General features: G+C 44.3%; 1 protein-coding gene across 1 annotated transcript in view; it reads left to right on the top strand.

Annotated features, from left to right (window-relative positions):
- Positions 1–19359, top strand: part of EGFLAM (EGF like, fibronectin type III and laminin G domains) — a 171033-nt gene that overhangs the window by 50131 nt on the left and 101543 nt on the right. The window contains exons 2-6 of the mRNA XM_027092654.1: positions 86–195; positions 1365–1448; positions 4489–4515; positions 12712–12829; positions 14045–14180. Coding sequence (XP_026948455.1) covers positions 86–195; positions 1365–1448; positions 4489–4515; positions 12712–12829; positions 14045–14180 — 475 coding nt within the window. The remainder of the gene's footprint in view (positions 1–85; positions 196–1364; positions 1449–4488; positions 4516–12711; positions 12830–14044; positions 14181–19359) is intronic.

Below are 19359 nucleotides of genomic sequence, written 5' to 3'. Positions count from 1 at the left end.
CCATCTGTCAGCACACACTCTTATATCTCGTGTCAAGTGTACTCAAGGTGGGATGTGTAACACCATCTCTTTTGTTTTGGGGCAGGCAAGGTGGGGCCGCCTCTTGATATCATGCTGGAGGCGCTGAACTGTACAGCTTTCAGCATCCGGTGGAAGATGCCAAGGCACCCTGGGAGCCCCATCGTGGGGTATACTGTGAGTACCTGGGCACGGGGATTTCTGTAGTGGGTGTGCTGGGGTAACTGTTCCTCCTCCCCATCTCCTGTATACGGCCTCCTGATACCAGCCTTCCCGTGTGGGGCTTCATTCTCCCTCCGTGAAACCAGAGATGTTTCCCTTTAAGGGCATTTGTAAGTGCCCTGAAAGTCAGTTGGCTCTACGGAGTCCTTGCCCTGTTCTGGGATGGGAAAATATAAACTCAGTAGAAGACATGCTTCCTGATCTCTGCCCACAGTTAAATTTGGAGACTAAAGCAGAAACATGGGAAATAATAGAGAGTCACTGTCCTATTTTGTCAATAGGACAAAATAATGTAAAAACTGAATGAAAGTGACCGGGTGGACAGGCAAAGTGGAGAAGGGAACAGAATGCATTCCTACCTCCGAGAGTTTACAAACTGACCCTTTTTCAGTTTACCAAAATGTTTTCTTTGAACAGTGTTTTTAAAAATGAGTCAACTTTTAGAAGTTAGGATTGGGATTGATGTATATCCACTAATATGTATAAAATGGATAACTAATAAGAACCTGCTGTATACAAAAATAAATAAAACAAAATTCAAAAATTCCAAAAAAAAAAAAAAAAGAAGTTAGGAGATTTCAGATAATTACTTGAAAGGCTGAAATCTCTGGGCCTATTCAGAGAGCTGGCCACCCCAGGCTCACCTTCCTATGGGGCGCCAAGCCTGCTGGAGCTGAGCTGCCCACCGGGATGTAAACCCCCCATGAGACCCCAGACCCACCATTCCCTCCTGTCTCCCCTTCACCAAGGGAGAGAAGCCATGTATCATGACCCTTGTCCTGTTGTCATCTTAAAGTAGAGAAATGGATTTCTAGACTCAGAATCAAAAGTGGGAAAATGAAAGATTACCTGAGAGAATCATGGTTTCGGGGAAAATACTAGGCGCCGGGTCCAGCCCTCTCCATTCCACTTTACTCCGTGTCTTCCTCTGGGTCTCTGCAGGCTTAGGAATTTGCAACCCTGGCCAGGTATATCTGATGTTTGCTGACAAGGAACTAGTGTGAGAGGTGAGGCAGCGCGCCTCAGGACCCGCTGTGGTTGTGAGTACGGTTCGAACCACAGGCCCTTGGTCTGGTGGAGAAGTGCTGGCCCCGCTCTCACCCGGATGTCTGCATCTTTTCCAGGTCTTTTACTCTGAGGTCGGCGTAGATAAATCCCTGCAGGAGCGGTCCCACGGTGTGCCACTCGGCCTGGATACCCCGACCACGGTGAGTAGCTCCATCCTGGAAGCCTCCTAAAAGCACATCCCTGGTTGGCATTTCATTGATATTTGGAAGGATTTCTAATTTGGTGTGTATATGTGCTGATGAAGTTATAATAATAATAATAATAGCAACAATAATGAAAACTAATGTTTGTATAGTCCTTTGGAATTTAGAACGTCTTTCGTGGCCATAAACCCATCACATGCATGTGTATCTCCAGAAAGGCAGTCATATGAGGAAAGCTTCCAGAAAGGCAGCTTCCATGCTGGACTCAGCCCACCCCATTTATCCTGCGAGAAAACAGCTATCTTACAGCTGTTTTCTCCCCTTCTTTTCTCCATAAAATTCAATTCTGATTTTTTTTGAAATCCTAATAAAGCTTTATAAATAAATATGACACATTTGTATCTTCTCAACTCCCTGGAGACACAATGCAGAAGGTGTAATTGGAAATGTATATTCAAACGGTGCAAGCTGTTTATTTTCCTTCCCCAGCCGGCATCCTGTCCTTCCACTAACCAGTTGCTGGCTCTTCATCTATTTCTTTTCTGTTTCCTGTCAAGGTCTCTTGGGGTGAATTTCTCTGCCTTAGGCATATTCTGTTTTCTTTTCTTTCTTTCACTAGCTGCCTCCTTCCCCGTTCTACTACAATTATTCTACAGGCTAGAGCCTTTCTAATTGCTCTACAAGGAGTTAGCATCAGTGCCCAGAATACCATAGCTACAATGGTGGTGGAGGAAGAGGTGGTGTTTGTAACTCCTATTTAGTAAATGCCTGCGGGGCGCAGCATCTAGAAGCTTATTTGTCATCCGTGATGAGTAGCTGTCACTTCCTGAGAGTCTGTTACCTGCCAGGCACTCTCCCTCATGCTTTTACATTTGTTCTTCCATTTCATCTTCACGACTATACTGTGACCTCATTTTCCTGCCAAGGATGCTGAGACTCAGAGAGGTGAAGTAACGTTCTTCAAACCGTACGTTAGCAAGTAACGGTTGACTGTAAGCCTAGGGCAGACTGAATTCTGGGTCCCGCTCTGGCTATTTTTACCAAAGCTCTCATGACTCAAAGAAGAGATGCACGTGTTGGGCTTATTTGTATTTTGCATGGTGCTTTTATTCTCAGACTTCTGCTTGAGTACCCCTCATTTGCCTCAGGAGCGCTCAGCCCCAGCCTCCGTGGTTTAGTCTATCCTGAGGCGGGGAGATCGGGTTGGCTGCACCTAGGCCACCACTGGTTGAGGTACCATCTCCCCTTGATGGCACTGGAACTTTCAACGAGCCCCTGGACCCCACCGTGGGGCTGACGTCATCCCTAGCGGCGTTCCCGGCTGCCCAGCCTCCTGTCCTGCAGTGAGTGTGGCTCACGCACAGCCTGTGCAGAGAGGGCACGGTGCTGGTGACAGGGGTCCTGGACCGCGCACGGTGCCTCTGAAATCAAGATCCTGCCCCGTTACATGAATCCGGGCCCGACACTCTGGCATTTCTGGGAAGGCCACTGCAGTGCAAACAGAAAGCAGAGTCCAGGAAGGGAGACAGGCACCCTGGGCTTCCAGCCCTCCTTCCTCCACTTGCAGGTTGGGTAACTTTGGCCAAAGCTACTTAAACTGTCTAAACCTCAACTTTCTCCCATGAAGGGGGTGTAATAATTATACTGTTGTGAGTGGCAAATAAAATTGTGCATGTAAAAGCCTTTAGTAAAAAGTAAGAAGCCATGTAGATGTTAGTTGTTATTCCTGATGACCGTTGCCTTTATGTTCAACATATTCTCTCCATTAACTACACCGAGGTGTTAGAATATGCTAGCAAATTACAGCATTTGATTACCTTGCCGATTTCAACAAACTTGCACGGTTGCTACTCTCCACCCAGCACGAGATAACACACTGTCGCTGTTCTTGGGCAGCTTTTGGTCTCATTGAGAAAACCACATTTACATTGATAAAACAATTAGAGAGCAACATGAGACCGGATGTCATTTACATGCAACTTACTAGACAGACTGAGGTTTTGAAGACGGAGAGCTTAGTATAGGAACAAGTGGTCAAGAGGTAAAAGTGGGGGCTGAGAATTGAAGCAGGGGCAGTTTCTGGAAAGGCAGAGGAGAGAGAGGGTCATTCAAGTCGAAAGGAATGGTTTGAAGCGAGGGAATGAACACATATGTGTGTGTACATGCTCGTGGGCTTGTGTGTTTGGGCAGAGGGGCAGGGGAGGTGCAGAATACAGAGCATGGAGAGAGGAAATGATGACTAGACATAAAGGCAGCAAGTCAGGAAGGGGGAGGGGAGCGGTCTGGTACAGCAGAGGGGGCTCTGGATTTAGATGACTCGCATTCAGATTCCTGTATGACGACAAACCAGCTGGGTAACCTTACTGGGTCTCAGTTTCCTCATCGACAAAACAGGAACTGGAAAAGGAGCTATAGCACGTATAGCGTATCTGTGGTTCCCAGCTTCAGGGCTCTGCAGCAAACTCACAGGGGCCTTGTGGAATATTTGAACTTTGCACGGGAAACAGAAACATCTGTGTAAATTACTACTACCAAATCTTTTGGGTATAACTATTGAATAACTGGAACCGTTAGGGATTTTTTCTAGATTAGAGGTGCTGTAAAATAATACTGCGATACTAATGGTGCCATGAACAGAGAAAGTTTGGGAACCTCTGTACTCCATCACATCATCCTGTAGCATCCTACAGACCTCAATCTGTCTAGTAAGTTGCATGTAAATGACATCTGGTCTCATGTTGCTCTCTAATTGTTTTATCAGTGTAAATGTGGTTTTCCCAATAAGACCAAAAGCTGCCCAAGAACAGCAGCTTTTAATGTTGTGGGCATTAAACAAGGTCATGGTCGTAGAACCCTCAGCACCACATGCGGCACAGAATAAGAACTGAGTGAGTGTTCAAGAGAAATCACATTGCCAAGGTGTGTGTTTGCTGCCCTTGGCTGTACGTGGTGGAAGGGCAGCTACTCTGCGAGTTCATTTTAGTTCCTGCAACCTTTCCTTTCCTTTTCATATTGTTTTGTTTTTTCTCCTCTCCAGGGACGATTGGATCATCAGATGATTTTTGTAAGTATGCTTTCGAAAAGTTAAACCCTTGCCCCAACCCTGGATTCAGGGGGTCTCTTTTCATCAAAATGTTGATTTTTCTGCATCTCCCTCGCTGATTAAGGCCCACGGAGAGTGCTTGGTTCTAGTGGAAGCAGCAGTCGCGGAGCATACCGGGTGAATTTTTAATCATTTAGAAAGAAACTTCTTATCTCACATGGTAGAGTAAGGTTAAGAGCAACGTTTTGTTTGTTTGTTTTACTTTCGAAAGGAATTTTGTTTTTGTGTGAAATCCAGATTTCTTTTTTCTCATCATACATTTTCTTTCTTGCTAGGTGTTTTTCTTTTTTTCTTTAAACATCTTTATTGGGGTATAATTGCTTTACAATGGTGTGTTAGTTTCTGCTTTATAACCAAGTGAATCAGTTATACATATTCAAAAAGAGTCATGTACCAAAATGTACCAAATTGCAGCTCTATTTACAATAGCCCGGAGATGGAAACAGCCTAAGTGCCCATCATCGGATGAATGGATAAAGAAGATGTGGCACATATATACAATGGAATATTACTCAGCCATAAAAAGAAATGAAATTGAGCTATTTGTAAAGAGCAACGTTTTTAAAGGTTGAAGTAATTTAAGTTCTGTTCCAGGACGAGGTGAAAAAGGTTGAAAAGGAGAGAAAATATTTCAACTAGCGAGCCCCAGTGTGAGGGGAGCTCCTTCACCCGCTTTTCCTTCTTCTTTTCTCACTGCCTCTAACAATCCTAGACCTTCTCAATGAGACAAAACCGGTCACCTAAACGTGGTTGATTGACTTTCTGGAAGAATGCCGAACGGAGGATTGGTTCTATTCAGCTGAAGAAATGACCAAAATAACCTGGTGGATTATGTGGAATCCTGATGCACTCTTTGATAGTCTGCCTATATAAAGGCTTCTGATTTGATTAGCATTTGACACTTAACCTTTTCTTAGAAGAACAACCAGCAGGTTTCATCCCGGAAAAATAAACAGTAAAACAAATCAGGACAATTTGGTGATGTTTTTAGAGTTAGAAATAGATGCTTAAACTGGTGGTCTTCAACACTTTTTGATCATGCATACCGTCAGTTAAAAAATATTTGAACATATACCAATATACGTATATGTATGTATTTGTAAATTATACATCTGCTACTCTCTCTATATATTGTGTACATTATAAAATCCCACCGCATTTTAAAGGAGGAGATAAAATAGAAGTAGAAAGTTCTTATGTTTTCTTCCAACATCTCAGGAGCTTGTCTTGCTCTCTCAGGGGGATGCACCACCGCCCTGCTATGGAGTCCACTGGTCTGGCTGACCCACAATAGTGATTCTATTTGGGTCTTATCCAGGGTTAAGGGATAAAGCAGACAGGAATCATGAGACTTGCATCTAGTCCCAGCTCTGTCACTAGAGCAAGGGTAACTGTGGGCAAGGTCACTGAACCCCCTTGAACCTCTCTTTGACTATAAAATGAAGAGGCCAATTAGTAATGGTTGCCAACTGGGGGATTCTTTGTTCCCTGTGGGCATATGGAAGTAGGTGTGGGCATTCTAGTGAACAAGCTTCAGGGATTCTGACTCTCCTGCAATATGCAGGGTAGAGCCATACGAGGAAGATTTGTCCAGCCCCAATGCTGCCCCTCTTGCAAAACCCTGGAAAATACTCTATGTTTCTGTGACCACTCAGGGAATGGAAATCCCTCCACTCTGGCCTGCACAGCCTTCCTCTGGACCTTTGGAAGAAGGCTGTTTGGAAGATAACCCTTTTCTATTTCCCTGTGCCTTCCATCTAATGATGCTAAATATCCCCAACTTCTACTAAGGCAGCCGAGACACAGACTGAACTTATAGAGTCAACTGTGAAGTTGAACCCAAGGTTACTAGCTGCCAGTGAAGGTTATTTTAGAAGAATTGTAGAATTTCCATGTTGAAACTTTGGCCCAGAGAAGTTAAGTGGCATCCCCAAAACCACACAGCTCTTTGGCTCTAGAGTCTGGGTCTCCTGGCTCCTAGTCCAGTGCTGTCCCAGTTCATGCCTCCCCTTAGCTGCGCTCACTGGATGCCCTCCCGGTGTAGGGGCTACTTGTCCAGACTAGTGAACAAGACAACATACAGCTTCATTTCTGGAAACAAACCACCTGGGTTTCCAGCAGTAGGAGAAAAGTACAGCACGGAAGCAGGTAAAGGTGAGGTTTGATTCAAGGTCAGAGATTTAAGTTCAGAGCCATTCAGCACGGTTTCATCATGGCAAAGTGAACAGGGATTCAGTTAAGAATAGTCCATTCTTTTCAGGGGCTCCTCTTACATAGCTGTCCAGGTTGTTTTTGAACATTGGGTCTAGCATGAATTAGAATGAAAGTTTAGCAGTCCCCAAACCCCAAATAACAGTGATCCTAACAAGATGTGCATTCTTGTTCTGTCATGTAATGGTCTGGATATAACCAGTTGAGGGCTCTTCTGGTGGCTTCCTTGTGCCAGGATTCTTCCATCTTATTGCTTTGCCAACCCCTCTGGCCTGCCTCTCCATCACCCAAAATAGCTTACTGCCTCATCCACATTCCAGCCAAAAGATGAGGAAAAGGGGAAAGGGAACATATCATTTACTATCGAAGGGATAATTCAGAAATTGCCCTCAGCGTTTTTGCTCACATCCTATTGGACAGAATTTAGTCACATGGTCACATCTAGATGCAAGGGAGGCTGGGAATGTAGTCTTTGAGTGGCCATGGTCCAACTGAAATGTACAGGGGTTCTATTACAAGAAAGGAGAGAATGGATACTAGGGGCAGAGAGTCATTCCTATCACAGACTGTGAATGGAGGGAGTAGATCTGGTGCAGTAGACACGGAAAAGGCAGTTGGACATCTGAAAAACAAGGTGCTAGCCTGAGGATTAGATGTACTCCGTCTTGAGTCAGGCAATTGGAAGCATATTAAGTCATGCATTTTATCAGTGAAACCAGACCCATTCTTGCCCCGCCTGGAGTGTAGTTATATAAACTCTCTGGGTCCAGTTTCATCATCTATAAAATGAGGAGGATAAGACTGACATCTCAGAGCTGTTGTGAGAATTAAAGTGGCACTGGTACACAAGGATTTTATAAATTCCAAAATGGAGTATAAGTTATGATTATCTTATGATTATATGATCATAAGATAAAAGTTGGTTGCTTCTGGTAGTCTGTGAGGGAGGCAAGTGTCCTGGGGAGTAGCTCACTTGGTTGTAAAGTTGTTGGAACTTTCTTCCTGGGCTCAGTGAACTAACCAACTCGCCTTGCTTTTATTTTCTACAAATATAAATTTTCTGATCACGTGACAGCCACTGGTGGTGTTAAAAGACAAAGGAGGCAACCTTTGGAAGGGGTTTTGTATTTCAGAAAGGGACACAAAGTAGGGTTATTTTGCAGCAATGCACCCAACTTTGCTCCCTGCCCCCCCCCAAAAGTATGGAAGGGGCCAGAGGAGACTGTGGAATTCACTCTGGCTTCTACCCCAAGAAAGCAATTTCTCTGACTTTGTTTCTCACCATCTTGTGCAGAAATAGGTCCAAGAGAGAGAAATATTTTGACTCATTTTCAAACTTCCACAAGGGAAAAAAAAACACTTTTTCTACTTTGAAAAGGGTATTTTTAACATCTTATCTAGTTTGATGAAGGCTGAAGTAGTGGCCATAAGACATTTAAGGACAGAAATAGAAAGACTTGTGGAATTGTGCAGCATTTTACTAAAAAATTCAAGGGTTATCACAAGTCACACTATTCTGAGAGATTCCATTTGGAAGGAGAGATATTGGAGGAAGAAGTGACAGTTAAATCATTGAATCCAACCCCTCTTTTTATGACCCCAACTACTCAGTCCCCTTGACCCTTGCTCTCTTATGCTAATCTAGCAGCCTGTCAGCTCAGGAAAAGACACCAGAAAAGACTGGAAATAGTTAGCTTCTGGGAGGGTGACCCTCCACCTCTCAGAATATACCTGGGCTAAAGGTAGCACTGATCTTCAAACAAAAAGATTAGTTGTTTTTTAATCCACATTAAGAACTTCTACAAGTGTAGTTTCCCTTGGTTTTCAGTGATCACTTTTAAATTGCAGATACATAAATTTCCATGTTTATAGATACAATAATTATCTGGTCTTCAGTGTTTATGATAAGAATTTTTTATTTAAATATTATTTAATATTTTTCATTCATGTATTATCCAATTAGAACTTGGTCCCTGGACTCAAACAAAGCAGGATTCAAATCCCCACTTTGCCGCTTAATAAATATAGAGCCTTGAGCAAATCATTCACTTTTCAGAGATTCAGTTTTCTCCTCTGGAAGTGAAAATAAGAGTGACACCTACCTCATAGGCCTGATGGAAGGCTCAGGCTACATATGTTCCTGGAACAGAGAAAACACTCAATAAGTGGTAACTGATGGTAGCTGTATTTGGTATTGGCGCATATCTAATATCTACAGTAATCTATGAAACCACACCACTACCCCTGTACTTCATACAGTGTAATGACGTCACAGGAGGAAGGGATTCTACAGCAAAGGCTGTGAGAGCACTGGGTTGGTTTGAAAGTGTGCTTCCACTTCCCTGGGAAAAACCTGGGAGTGGCAGTTGGGAGAGGAGGGAAACAGGAGTCTTGTATACACCTGGGGCCCCCAGCCTCCTAACCACCCAACTTGAAATGAAACCAGGAGACAGATGGTGGAACTAGGATGCACAGTTGCAGAGTATTAGAGCAGGGGTGAGGATGGGGGACAGGGAGCTGTGAAAGCGGGACCATATGTTCAGCAAAGACCCCTTGTGCAGTTATATGTAGGATGCAGTCAGGCGGAGAGAGAAGGAAGGGAAGATTGGAGACAGACACTCTCTTGGAGGCTGTAGAAATGGCCCAAGTAAGGATTCAAGGGAAGCAGAAGAAGGGAACAGGTCTGAAAGGCATGTGGAGGTGGCTGGAGGGAGGTGGGTAAGAGGCAGTCAGTCTTGTCTCTGGGGTTACTAACCGGGGTCTGGGGCAGAGATACAGATGCTGTTAATCAAGTTGGAGGGGTCAGTAGGAGAAGTTGGTTCTCGATGAGGTCATCTGTTTATATCCTACATCTTGGTTTGATTTTTTTCATTCACTCAGTAGTTCATTTATTCATTCATCAAAAAGCACTGTTTGAGCATTTGCTACATGTCGGATAATGCTAAGCTTTGGGATGCCAGAGGAATAAGAACTTGCTTCCTGCCCTCAAGCAGGTGGGGAGAAGATGACCAGTAAACAGACAATTACAGTATAAGGCGAGTGTTGCTATGATTGAGGTACACCAAGGACGCCAGGGAAGCATAGAGGAGGGACGCCTAACAGACTGGGGGCTAGGGGGTCAGAGAAATGAGGTAATGTCTTAGCTGAACTGAGTCATGAAGGATGAGCAGGGGTGAGCCAGGCAGGAGCAGGGAGAAGGACATTCCATGGAGAGGGAGCAGCCAGTTCAAAGGCCCAGAGGCAAGGAATTGAATGGCATAAATGTGAGCCCTGCCAAGTCCTTAAGTATGACTGGAATGTAGAATGTAAGGAAGGGAGGTGGCATGAGATGATGCTGGAAGGATAAACAGGGGGATGCAAAGATGCTATTGTAAGTGGAAGTGACATGATCAGATTTGGGTTCAGGAAAATAACTTAGCAGTGTGGAGTACGGATTGGATGTGCAGAAAGTATTGGTGGCCAAGAGAGTCAGAGCCATTGTCATCATTATGAGGACTTGGACTTAAATGGCTGTGAGGATAAAATGACATAAACAGATTCAAGTGATACGAAAGAGTATTGGTAACTGATTGAATGGTGGTTAGGGAGGAGGGGTGGTGAACATAGAGAGGGGAGTGTTGAGAATTTCTGGTTTAGGTAATGAGAGAGAGAACACAAAGGGTGAAGCACTTTTTCATTTTGTTTTTGGTAGTCAGAGTAGGGATGGTTAGTTGAGCTTTGGTTATGTTGAGCTTGAGTTGCATGGTAGTTCCTGGGTAGAGAAGTTCAAGAGGCAGTCACAAACCCATGTCTGGAGATCAAGAGGCAGGTTAGAGCTGGAGATGGTGGGAGATGTCATTCAAAGGTGCTAGAAGCTAAGGGAGTGGTAGATGAGCTTACCTAAGCAAGGCTACAGAGTGAGAGGAGATGGTGAGGGGTGAGCTTCTGGGAAAGACCAACACCTAAGGGGCCAGCAGAGAATGGGAAGTGGGTGGAGGATACTTGGAAGGAGCAACAAGAGAAGTAGAAGGAGACATGGAGGAGAAGTCACAGTTTCCAAGGAAACCAAGGGATTTCAGAAGCAAGGGTGGGCAACAGTATTGAAAGCTGCAAATAGTCAGGTAAAGATGGAGACATTCCCACTGGGTGGACTGCAGAGTTGTGGTGACTTTGGTAGGAACATCTCAGTTGTTCGCAGTGAGGAGAGGCCAGACGGGAGCAAGCTGAGGAGTGAATAGGAGGTGAGAAGGTAGAGACAACTTCTTTAAGAAGGTTGCATCTCTGGAGAGGAGACAGGGGCACATGCACGGTGGGGAATAATTGATTGTCTAAGATAAGAGAGACCTGAGCACAGTAAATACTTAGGGAAGCATCAGGTAGATAAAGGAGACGTTGGAGATACAGGAGAAAGAGAGGAGGGTAGACAGATGGAGTTCAGAGGCCAGGAGGTGAACCAAGCCCTAGACCAGTGGTTCACAAACCTGGCTGCCCATATTAGCATCACCTGGGGAACTTAAAACAAACTGACACCCAGGCTCTGCCCCCCAGAGGTTCTGATTTAAGTGGTCTGGAGTGGAATCTAGCACTGGTATTTTTTTTAGATCTTCGAGTGATTCTACCGTGTTTTCAGGGTTAAGAACTACTGTAGTAAGTATTCAATAACTATTTGTTGAATCTTTTTAAAAGTTTTGTCGATCAGTTGATTAGTTCTCCTTAGCAACAATGAATGTTTAATCATTTGCAGAGGATGTTGTGAAGAAATATAAGACAGGATACATGCTTTCAAGTGGCTTGCGATTCCATGGGAGAAATAGTAATACTTTTTAATATGTGTAAGTGCTACTTCAGTGGCACAACACTTGGTAGGGTAATATCAGTTCTGTGTGGTCAGCTGTCAAGGGGAAGATTTTGGCCTCGGAGAAGGTGGAACCTACGTAAGTGGAGAAAAAGAAGCGTTTCACATGCCTAAGACAATAATCATTACAATCCTGTTTCCTGAGGACATCCTTGGTGTCAGCTACTTTACATACATTATCCCAAATGTTGTAACCATGCAAGATAGTTATACATCATCCCCATTTTACAGAGGAAGAAACTAAGGCTCAGGGAATTTAATATCAAGGCCATAGCTAGCAATAAGTGGCAGAGTTAGAATTCAAGCCCAGGACTGATTGATTCCAAAGTCAGTATCCTTTCCACTACAGTGTACTGGGACCAGGGGCACCAGGCTCCCACTTACTATTTGGTACTGTAGTCTCAAGATGGGGCAAGTCATCTTCAGCTGGGACTTTTTGGTCTAGGCCGTTTGTGCAGGTGAAGTTCACACACACTTCCATCGTCAGTCCTAGTGGTTCTCCATGTGGGCGTTGATGAAATCACCAGCAGCCTCACTTGGGAACTTTTTAGGAATGCAAATTTTCAGACCCCTTCCCAGATTTACTGAATCTGAAACTTTGCGGGCCAGGCTTAGCAATTTGTTTTAAGAAGCCCTCCTGGTGATTCTGAGGCAGTTTAAAATTTGAGAACCAAAGTCTGAGTCCCTACTTTGTGGATATAAATCAAGAACCTCAATTTGCTGTCGTGGCTAGTCCCTGAGCATCTGTGATATGCAAGTGGAAAGAAAGAACTGGGGGATTCTAACCCTGGAAAAGATTGTTACCTGAATTCCAGCAGCCTAGTCCTCTCACTGAAGAACTCAGATGTTATGAGCGACATGTGATAGGGTGGATGAGTCCCAGTCCTATGACAGTGCATTGATTCCAATAAAGGATAATTCATTAGTCTTGGGAAATATGTCATGGTGTTTTCCTCTTTGCAAATTAAAAAACTTGGCCAATCCTAGAGAAAACAAAACAATCTCCCAAGCAAATTTCACAGGGGCCTCAAGATGCAACCCTCATGAGATTGTCTGGTTTGCCTCAAAAGAACTTCTGATCATTGACACATTTCCTGTTTGGTCATTGACAGGAGGAAGTGATCGGAGATTTGAAACCAGGCACTGAATACCGAGTAAGCGTGGCAGCTTACAGCCAGACTGGCAAAGGGCGGCTTAGCTCTCCTCGGCACATTACCACTTTGCTCCAAGGTAAAATGCGTTCAATTCATTAATAAGAAGAAAGTGATGGGTGCTATTCCTTCATTCCTTCATTCAGTATATCAGTGAGGACCTACTGTGTACCAGGCACTGTGCTATGCTAGGCTCTGGGAATTCAGTGGTGAACAAAAACAGGCACAGCCCCTGCCCTCTCAGAACTGAGTGGCGTGGGTCGGGACATTATCTAATTAACGTGTGGCCGCGGATAGTGAGAAGTACTTCCCATGGCGCTGTAAGATCTTCCGTTGTAAGATCCGATACAGGGGGTTCGATAAGGACTCCCTGAGGACATGACTGCTAAGTGGGAATTAAGTAAGTGGGAGTTAAGAAGGCGAGGAAGGGGAGTGCGAGAAGAGATCTTAGCGGCCAGCGGAACCCAACAAAGGCTCATTGAGGTGGTCTGCGCTGGACACTGGGGGACAAAAGTGGCTTGAAGACATCGTTGCTCATAGGAGCTCCTTGTGGAGGGAGAGGCACATGGTAGGCAGGTAGATCCAGTGCATCCGAGGTCTGCCCAGCTGGCTCTGGAAGCACTCAGAAGGAGCGCGTTCTCCACCCCAAGGCTCAGGGAGCCTTTCAGAAAGAACCATATCTTTGGCCCAGTGTTTGAAACCTGCATAGGGTTTTGCTAGGAAGAGAAGGCAGAAGAAATACTTCTGGCCGAAGCAATAAAGAAAGGCTGGGAAATGTGAAAGTCTAGATATGAAAATAGTAACAGCAGTTACCTTGGGGTGATAGGATCATTCTACATCTTTACCCATGAGGCTTTTTCCAACTGTCCTACCATTGATGTGTATTCTGATGATAGGGGGCAGGAAGGGATACACAAAAGAATTGAAAGTAAGTGACGGTAACGCTAAGCATTTAATTTTCCTTGTAGGTAAACATCAATTCCGACATGCTAACAGAGGTTCTAAAGGGTACACATCATTGTGTGTCCTGGGGTCCATAGTCTGGACACGATGTAGTTGGATTTCCAGCCTGGGGCGCTTGAGGAGAAGGGAAGACCAGCTCTCATTGACAAACCTTCCATGAATCCAGTTGTGATTTAGTGTGTGTGTGTGTGTGTGTTTGTTTGGTTTGGAGGGTGAGGCAGTTCTGAACAGAGGTGTTTAGGCTGTAGAAAGCACACATGTTTTTTTATACATGAAACCTCTCCAGCAGTGAAGACCACAGCCAACTCTAGTTGTTCGCTGTCCTGCCTAGATTCCTGCCTGCTTCCAGGAGCACCTCAGCAGCTGCACGTCACTGTGGTTTCTGATTCCGAGGTGGCCCTATCTTGGAAACCTGGAGAGAGTGAAGGAAGCTCCCCTATTCAGTACTATTCTGTGGAATTCATCAGGTAAGTTAGTGGGTCACATTCAGAAGCCAAACGTACTGACCTCAGTCATTCCAAACACGATAGAAGACTCCACTGCCTGTGAATTTAAGAGACGACAAAGAGGCCTATATTTATACCCTGACTTGGGCCAGCACCTGTCCCCAGCCCTCTTTGATGGTGGGTCATCTGGTTAACCTGTCTGTACCCACCTGACCTCTTCCCCACTTCCCCGCCACAGTCACACTGTCCTAGGCTCTGAAAACTCCAGAGGGACCCACTGCCAGCCTGCCTGCATTTCAAGCTCAAAACTTGCCTCCCTGGCTTAGAAACATTATGTCTGAAGTATATATTTGATGGTGACTTTTCTCGAGGGAGAGGAAAAAAAAACCTTTAAAAACACGTGCAATGCATTGTTGCCTTTGCATCCATATCGCCGTGGGCAGTTTCTTGTTTTGGTTTCAGTTTTTTTCTCTTGTCTACCTCTCCAGCTCTCGTAGTCAGCTTATCAGTGGTAGAAGAGTGATTAGAAGTTCTTCTAAGAACTGGAAAAACCTGGATTCTCAATGCTGCTATGTAATTTTAAGCAAGAACAAAACCAAAAAAAACACCCACCCAACCAATGAGCATAAGTTATTCCCCAGCTAGGGCTCTTCCTCTGAACTCTAGTTGCAGTTGACTTTTGAATCGAAGCACCTAGCTGATGAAACGACGTTGTTCTCTACATTAAAGGTGATTGGGTTTGTCTGAGGCCGGTTGCTTCATGGATTCATAAAGCCTTGCTCAGCACCTCATTCCTAGGCTCTCTGAAGCTAAAGGATTCTGCCATGATTTCATGAGGTCTGCTTCTGTTTCTTGACTTCCTAGCCTATTTTTTGGGAGTAGAAAACAGATATTTGTTTCTTCAGAGAAGTACTGCACGGAGTCTCTTTAATGCTTGAGTACAGAGCTCGTTTCAGGCAGGACTTATTGAATTGCAAGTGGCAGAATCTTGAAAGAAGATGAGACCGTAATGTATTGGCCCCTATGAGTGTCAAGTCCTGTGACAACTCTAAATTTGGGGAAGACTAGTTCTGTATCACATCCGCAGTCTGTCTCCATCCATCTCTGTGCTCTGCTCCCCCCTTTATTGGCTTTAGTTTCAGGCTTTTCCAGTATGGTGGCAAGATGGCCACCAGGCACTGAAGGCTTGCTGTCTACTAGCTCAGCTCCCCACTGGAAAGGAGTGGCTCTTTCTCAGGGGACACAGTAGAGTCTCAGTATTCATTCTAGCTGGCCAGGCTCTGGTCCCTCTTCATTCGCTGAGCCAATCACTGCGGCCAAGGAGAAGAGTGCACTGACTGGGCAGATACGCGTCATATTCTGAGCTCTGGAACTAAAGACTGGTGGGTCATTCAGGCCTGAAGTACACAGACTGAGAGTTCAAGAGGGTTGGTTCCTCAAAGCGAAGTTGTGCAACTAATGGAAAAGGGAGGAACAGGTGCTGGGAAAATTAAAAAATAAATAAATAAAAGATGCCCCCAGCCAAGCTCCAGACCAATGCCCTTCAGTGACGATAATCTACAATCCTTTGTTGAACAGATTTGGTAGGCAAAGCCTGGGATGTGTCTGGAGTAGAAAAGATTCTAAGCCTGGTTCCAAAAGTAGTTAAACTGCAACAGTGGAAAGTCCTAAAACTTCAGCTTTCTCATCTGTAAAACTTGGAGTGAAACTTAACATGTCTAATTTACTTGTCTAACATCAGCAAAGCAAAATGTAATACTTTAAAATTTTGAAAACTGGGCAACGTTTTTCATAGTAGTCCAGCAGTTCATCTGTGTGACCCTCAGCAAAGATGACGGTTATCATTTACTATTTTATTTTATTATTATTTTATTTATGTATTTATTTATTTTTCGGTACGCGGACCTCTCACTGTTGTGGCCTCTCCCATTGCGGAGCACAGGCTCCGGACACGCAGGCTCAGCGGCCATGGCTCACGGGCCCAGCTGCTCCACGGCATGTGGGATCTTCCCAGACCGGGGCACGAACCCGTGTCCCCTGCATCGGCAGGCGGACTCTCAACCACTGCACCACCAGGGAAGCCCTACTATTTTATTTTTTAACATCTTTATTGGAGTATAATTGCTTTATAGTAGTGTGTTAGTTTCTGTTTTATAACAAAGTGAATCATTAATTTTGTGGTAAAACATGTATTTCTTTCTTAAACTTCAGTCTGGCATATTGGCAAAAGGTGGAAATTGCAGTTTCTTAACCTGTGTGTACAACTGAAAGTAGAAAATGAGATGGATTTAGAGCCAGAACTGGAAGGGAGTGCTTGCTGCTTCCTCTACTGCCAGCAGGGGGCCCTGTGCAAGTCACTTCACCTCTGTAGTCTCAGTGCCTCACATAGTTTAGGGTCCCCAAAAGGAGAGCGTTTTACAAGGACTTGGGTGCAAGTAGTTTATTTTATTTGGAAGCAGGAATGAAAAGGTTGGGTGAGGGATGGAGGACATATGACTGTGTGTTACAGAAGTCACTTCTGCAGGCAATGGGGGCCTCTGTAGGGGCTTAATTCTATGGAGGTCTCTCTGGAGCACACAGAATTCCTCTCTAATTTGCCTATCAAAAAGGCAAGAGCAATTTCTCTAATGATTAATGATGTTGAGCATTCTTTCACGTGTTTGTTGGCAGTCTGTATATCTTCTTTGGAGAAATGTCTATTTAGGTCTTCTGCCCATTTTTGGATTGGGTTGTTTGTTTTTTTGTTATTGAGCTGCATGAGCTGCTTGTAAATTTTGGAGATTAATCCTTTGTCAGTTGCTTCATTTGCAAATATTTTCTCCCATTCTGAGTGTTATCTTTTGGTCTTGTTTGCAAATCAAAACTACAGTGAGATATCATCTCACACCAGTCAGAATGGCCATCATCAAAAAATCTAGAAACAATAAATGCTGGAGAGGGTGTGGAGAAAAGGGAACCCTCTTGCACTGCTGGTGGGAATGTGAATTGGTTCAGCCACTATGGAGAACAGTATGGAGGTTCCTTAAAAAACTACAAATAGAACTACCATATGACCCAGCAACCCCACTACTGGGCATATACCCTGAGAAAACCAAAATTCAAAAAGAGTCATGTACCAAAATGTTCACTGCAGCTCTATTTACAATAGCCCGGAGATGGAAACAACCTAAGTGCCCATCATCGGATGAATGGATAAAGAAGATGTGGTACATATATACAATGGAATATTACTCAGCCATAAAAAGAAACGAAATTGAGCTCTTTGTAATGAGGTGGATAGACCTAGAGTCTGTCATACAGAGTGAAGTAAGTCAGAAAGAAAAAGACAAATACCGTATGCTAACACATATACATGGAATTTAGGGGGAAAAATGTCATGAAGAACCAAGGGGTAAGACAGGAATAAAGACACAGACCTACTGGAGAACGGACTTGAAGATATGGGGAGGGGGAAGGGTGAGCTGTGACAGGGCGAGAGAGAGGCACGGACATATACACACTAACAAACGTAAGGTAGATAGCTAGTGGGAAGCAGCCGCATAGCACAGGGAGATCAGTTCGGTGCTTTGTGACCACCTAGAGGTGTGGGATAGGGAGGGTGGGAGGGAGGGAGACGCAAGAGGGAAGAGATATGGGGACATACGTATATGTATAACTGATTCACTTTGTTATAAAGCAGAAACTAACACACCATTGTAAAGCAATTATACCCCGATAAAGATGTTTAAAAAAAAAAAAAAAGGCAAGAGCCATTTACTCGCTGGCTTCTGTCCTCTTTTTGTTGATTGAAAGTTTCCCCCCGAGGTACAGCTTCCCACCCTTCTAGGCTCTGCTGGCCCTTGGATTAAGGAGGCAGGTCCAGGGAAGAAGGATGAGTGTTGTGAGCACGGCATGTGCTTGAGGTTCGATGCTGGTCTTGCGAGGCAAGTTGAGCTCACATGAAACTCTCCACATGACAGCCGCAGCTGAAATCAGAACTGGGAGAAGGGGAGGTGACACAGGTCCCAGAGGCACTGACTACAGTGTCCTTACAATGCAAAATATGGGTGATAACTTCTTGCAGCCTTATAGCGTGTCCTCATTAAGAGGACCAAGTGAAATCACATATGAGAAACAGCTTTCTACAAAGCTCTTTTGACATGTCCATGTCGAAAACCAAGCTAAGGAAAAGGAGGTATATATGGGTGTTATGTACCTACATTTAAGGTATATATGGGTGTTATGTACATAAGGTATATATGGGTGTTATGTACCTACATTTAACAATTTTAATTCTTCTCCAACAAAAATACATCTTAACATTCAAACCTCTAACATTTGAGGGGCTCAGACCCCAAATTCTTACATATAAATATTTTAAAAGTATATACCATTTTAACAAACTGTTAAATATTTGTTATATCTGTTTATCTTAACAAATATACCTCTACAGTGTCCTGGAGACATTGTAGATGTCTTCATATTGAGAACTCTTGGATATCTTGGTGTTCCAAATGGAACATGCTAGCATAAGGAAAGCCAGCTCCTGGCTCCAGCCCCTATACTAGGAATTCTGCTCCTGCTATCTCTTCCAGAATATGTAACCTCGGTCAAGTTATTTAATCTCAGGACCTCCATTTCCTCATCTGTAACATCAAGTTCATGTGACCCTCATGGCAGGGTTATTGTTCATAGCCTTCATAAAGTGTTTATACATAGTAGACATTCAATAGCTGTTTATTTCCTTCCCTCCCTACCACTCTTGCCCCTTTACAAAGAAAGAAATTGGGACTCAATTGCTTAAGTTGCTTTGCCAAGGTAAAATGACTGGTTAGGGACAAAATTAAAATTAGAACTGAACTCTCTCGACTTCCAGCCCGGTGCTCTTTCTACAAATCCCCATGTCCCCTTCATGTCTGTGACCGACCTTCAGAGATGGAATGCTGGACTCCGCCCACCTGGAGCTCTGCTGGCTGGGGAAACGGGAAGCCTCATCTTAGGCTGCTGTTGGCTGTTACTCCAGAAGGGAAGCTCTCGCAGCATTTAATGTTTGGCTGCAAAATAAATCCCCACATTCGTTTGTAAACATCTCAGAGTCTATCCCATTTCAGTTGAGAGCCTGAGGATATGTGTTTAAAGAGAGCTTTCCTAAAAGCTTTCCTGATTTCCTCTAAATCAGAAACTGCAGTCAGTGTGAAAAGCTTTGGGGGCCTACAGTTAT

This window comes from Aethalodelphis obliquidens, unplaced genomic scaffold (genome assembly GCF_003676395.1).
Source record: "Aethalodelphis obliquidens isolate GAN/ISIS:26980383/991018 unplaced genomic scaffold, ASM367639v1 scaffold80, whole genome shotgun sequence".
Taxonomy (NCBI): domain Eukaryota; kingdom Metazoa; phylum Chordata; class Mammalia; order Artiodactyla; family Delphinidae; genus Aethalodelphis; species Aethalodelphis obliquidens.
Note: the sequence above shows the minus strand (reverse complement) of the source record. Positions and strands in the feature narration are given on the sequence as shown.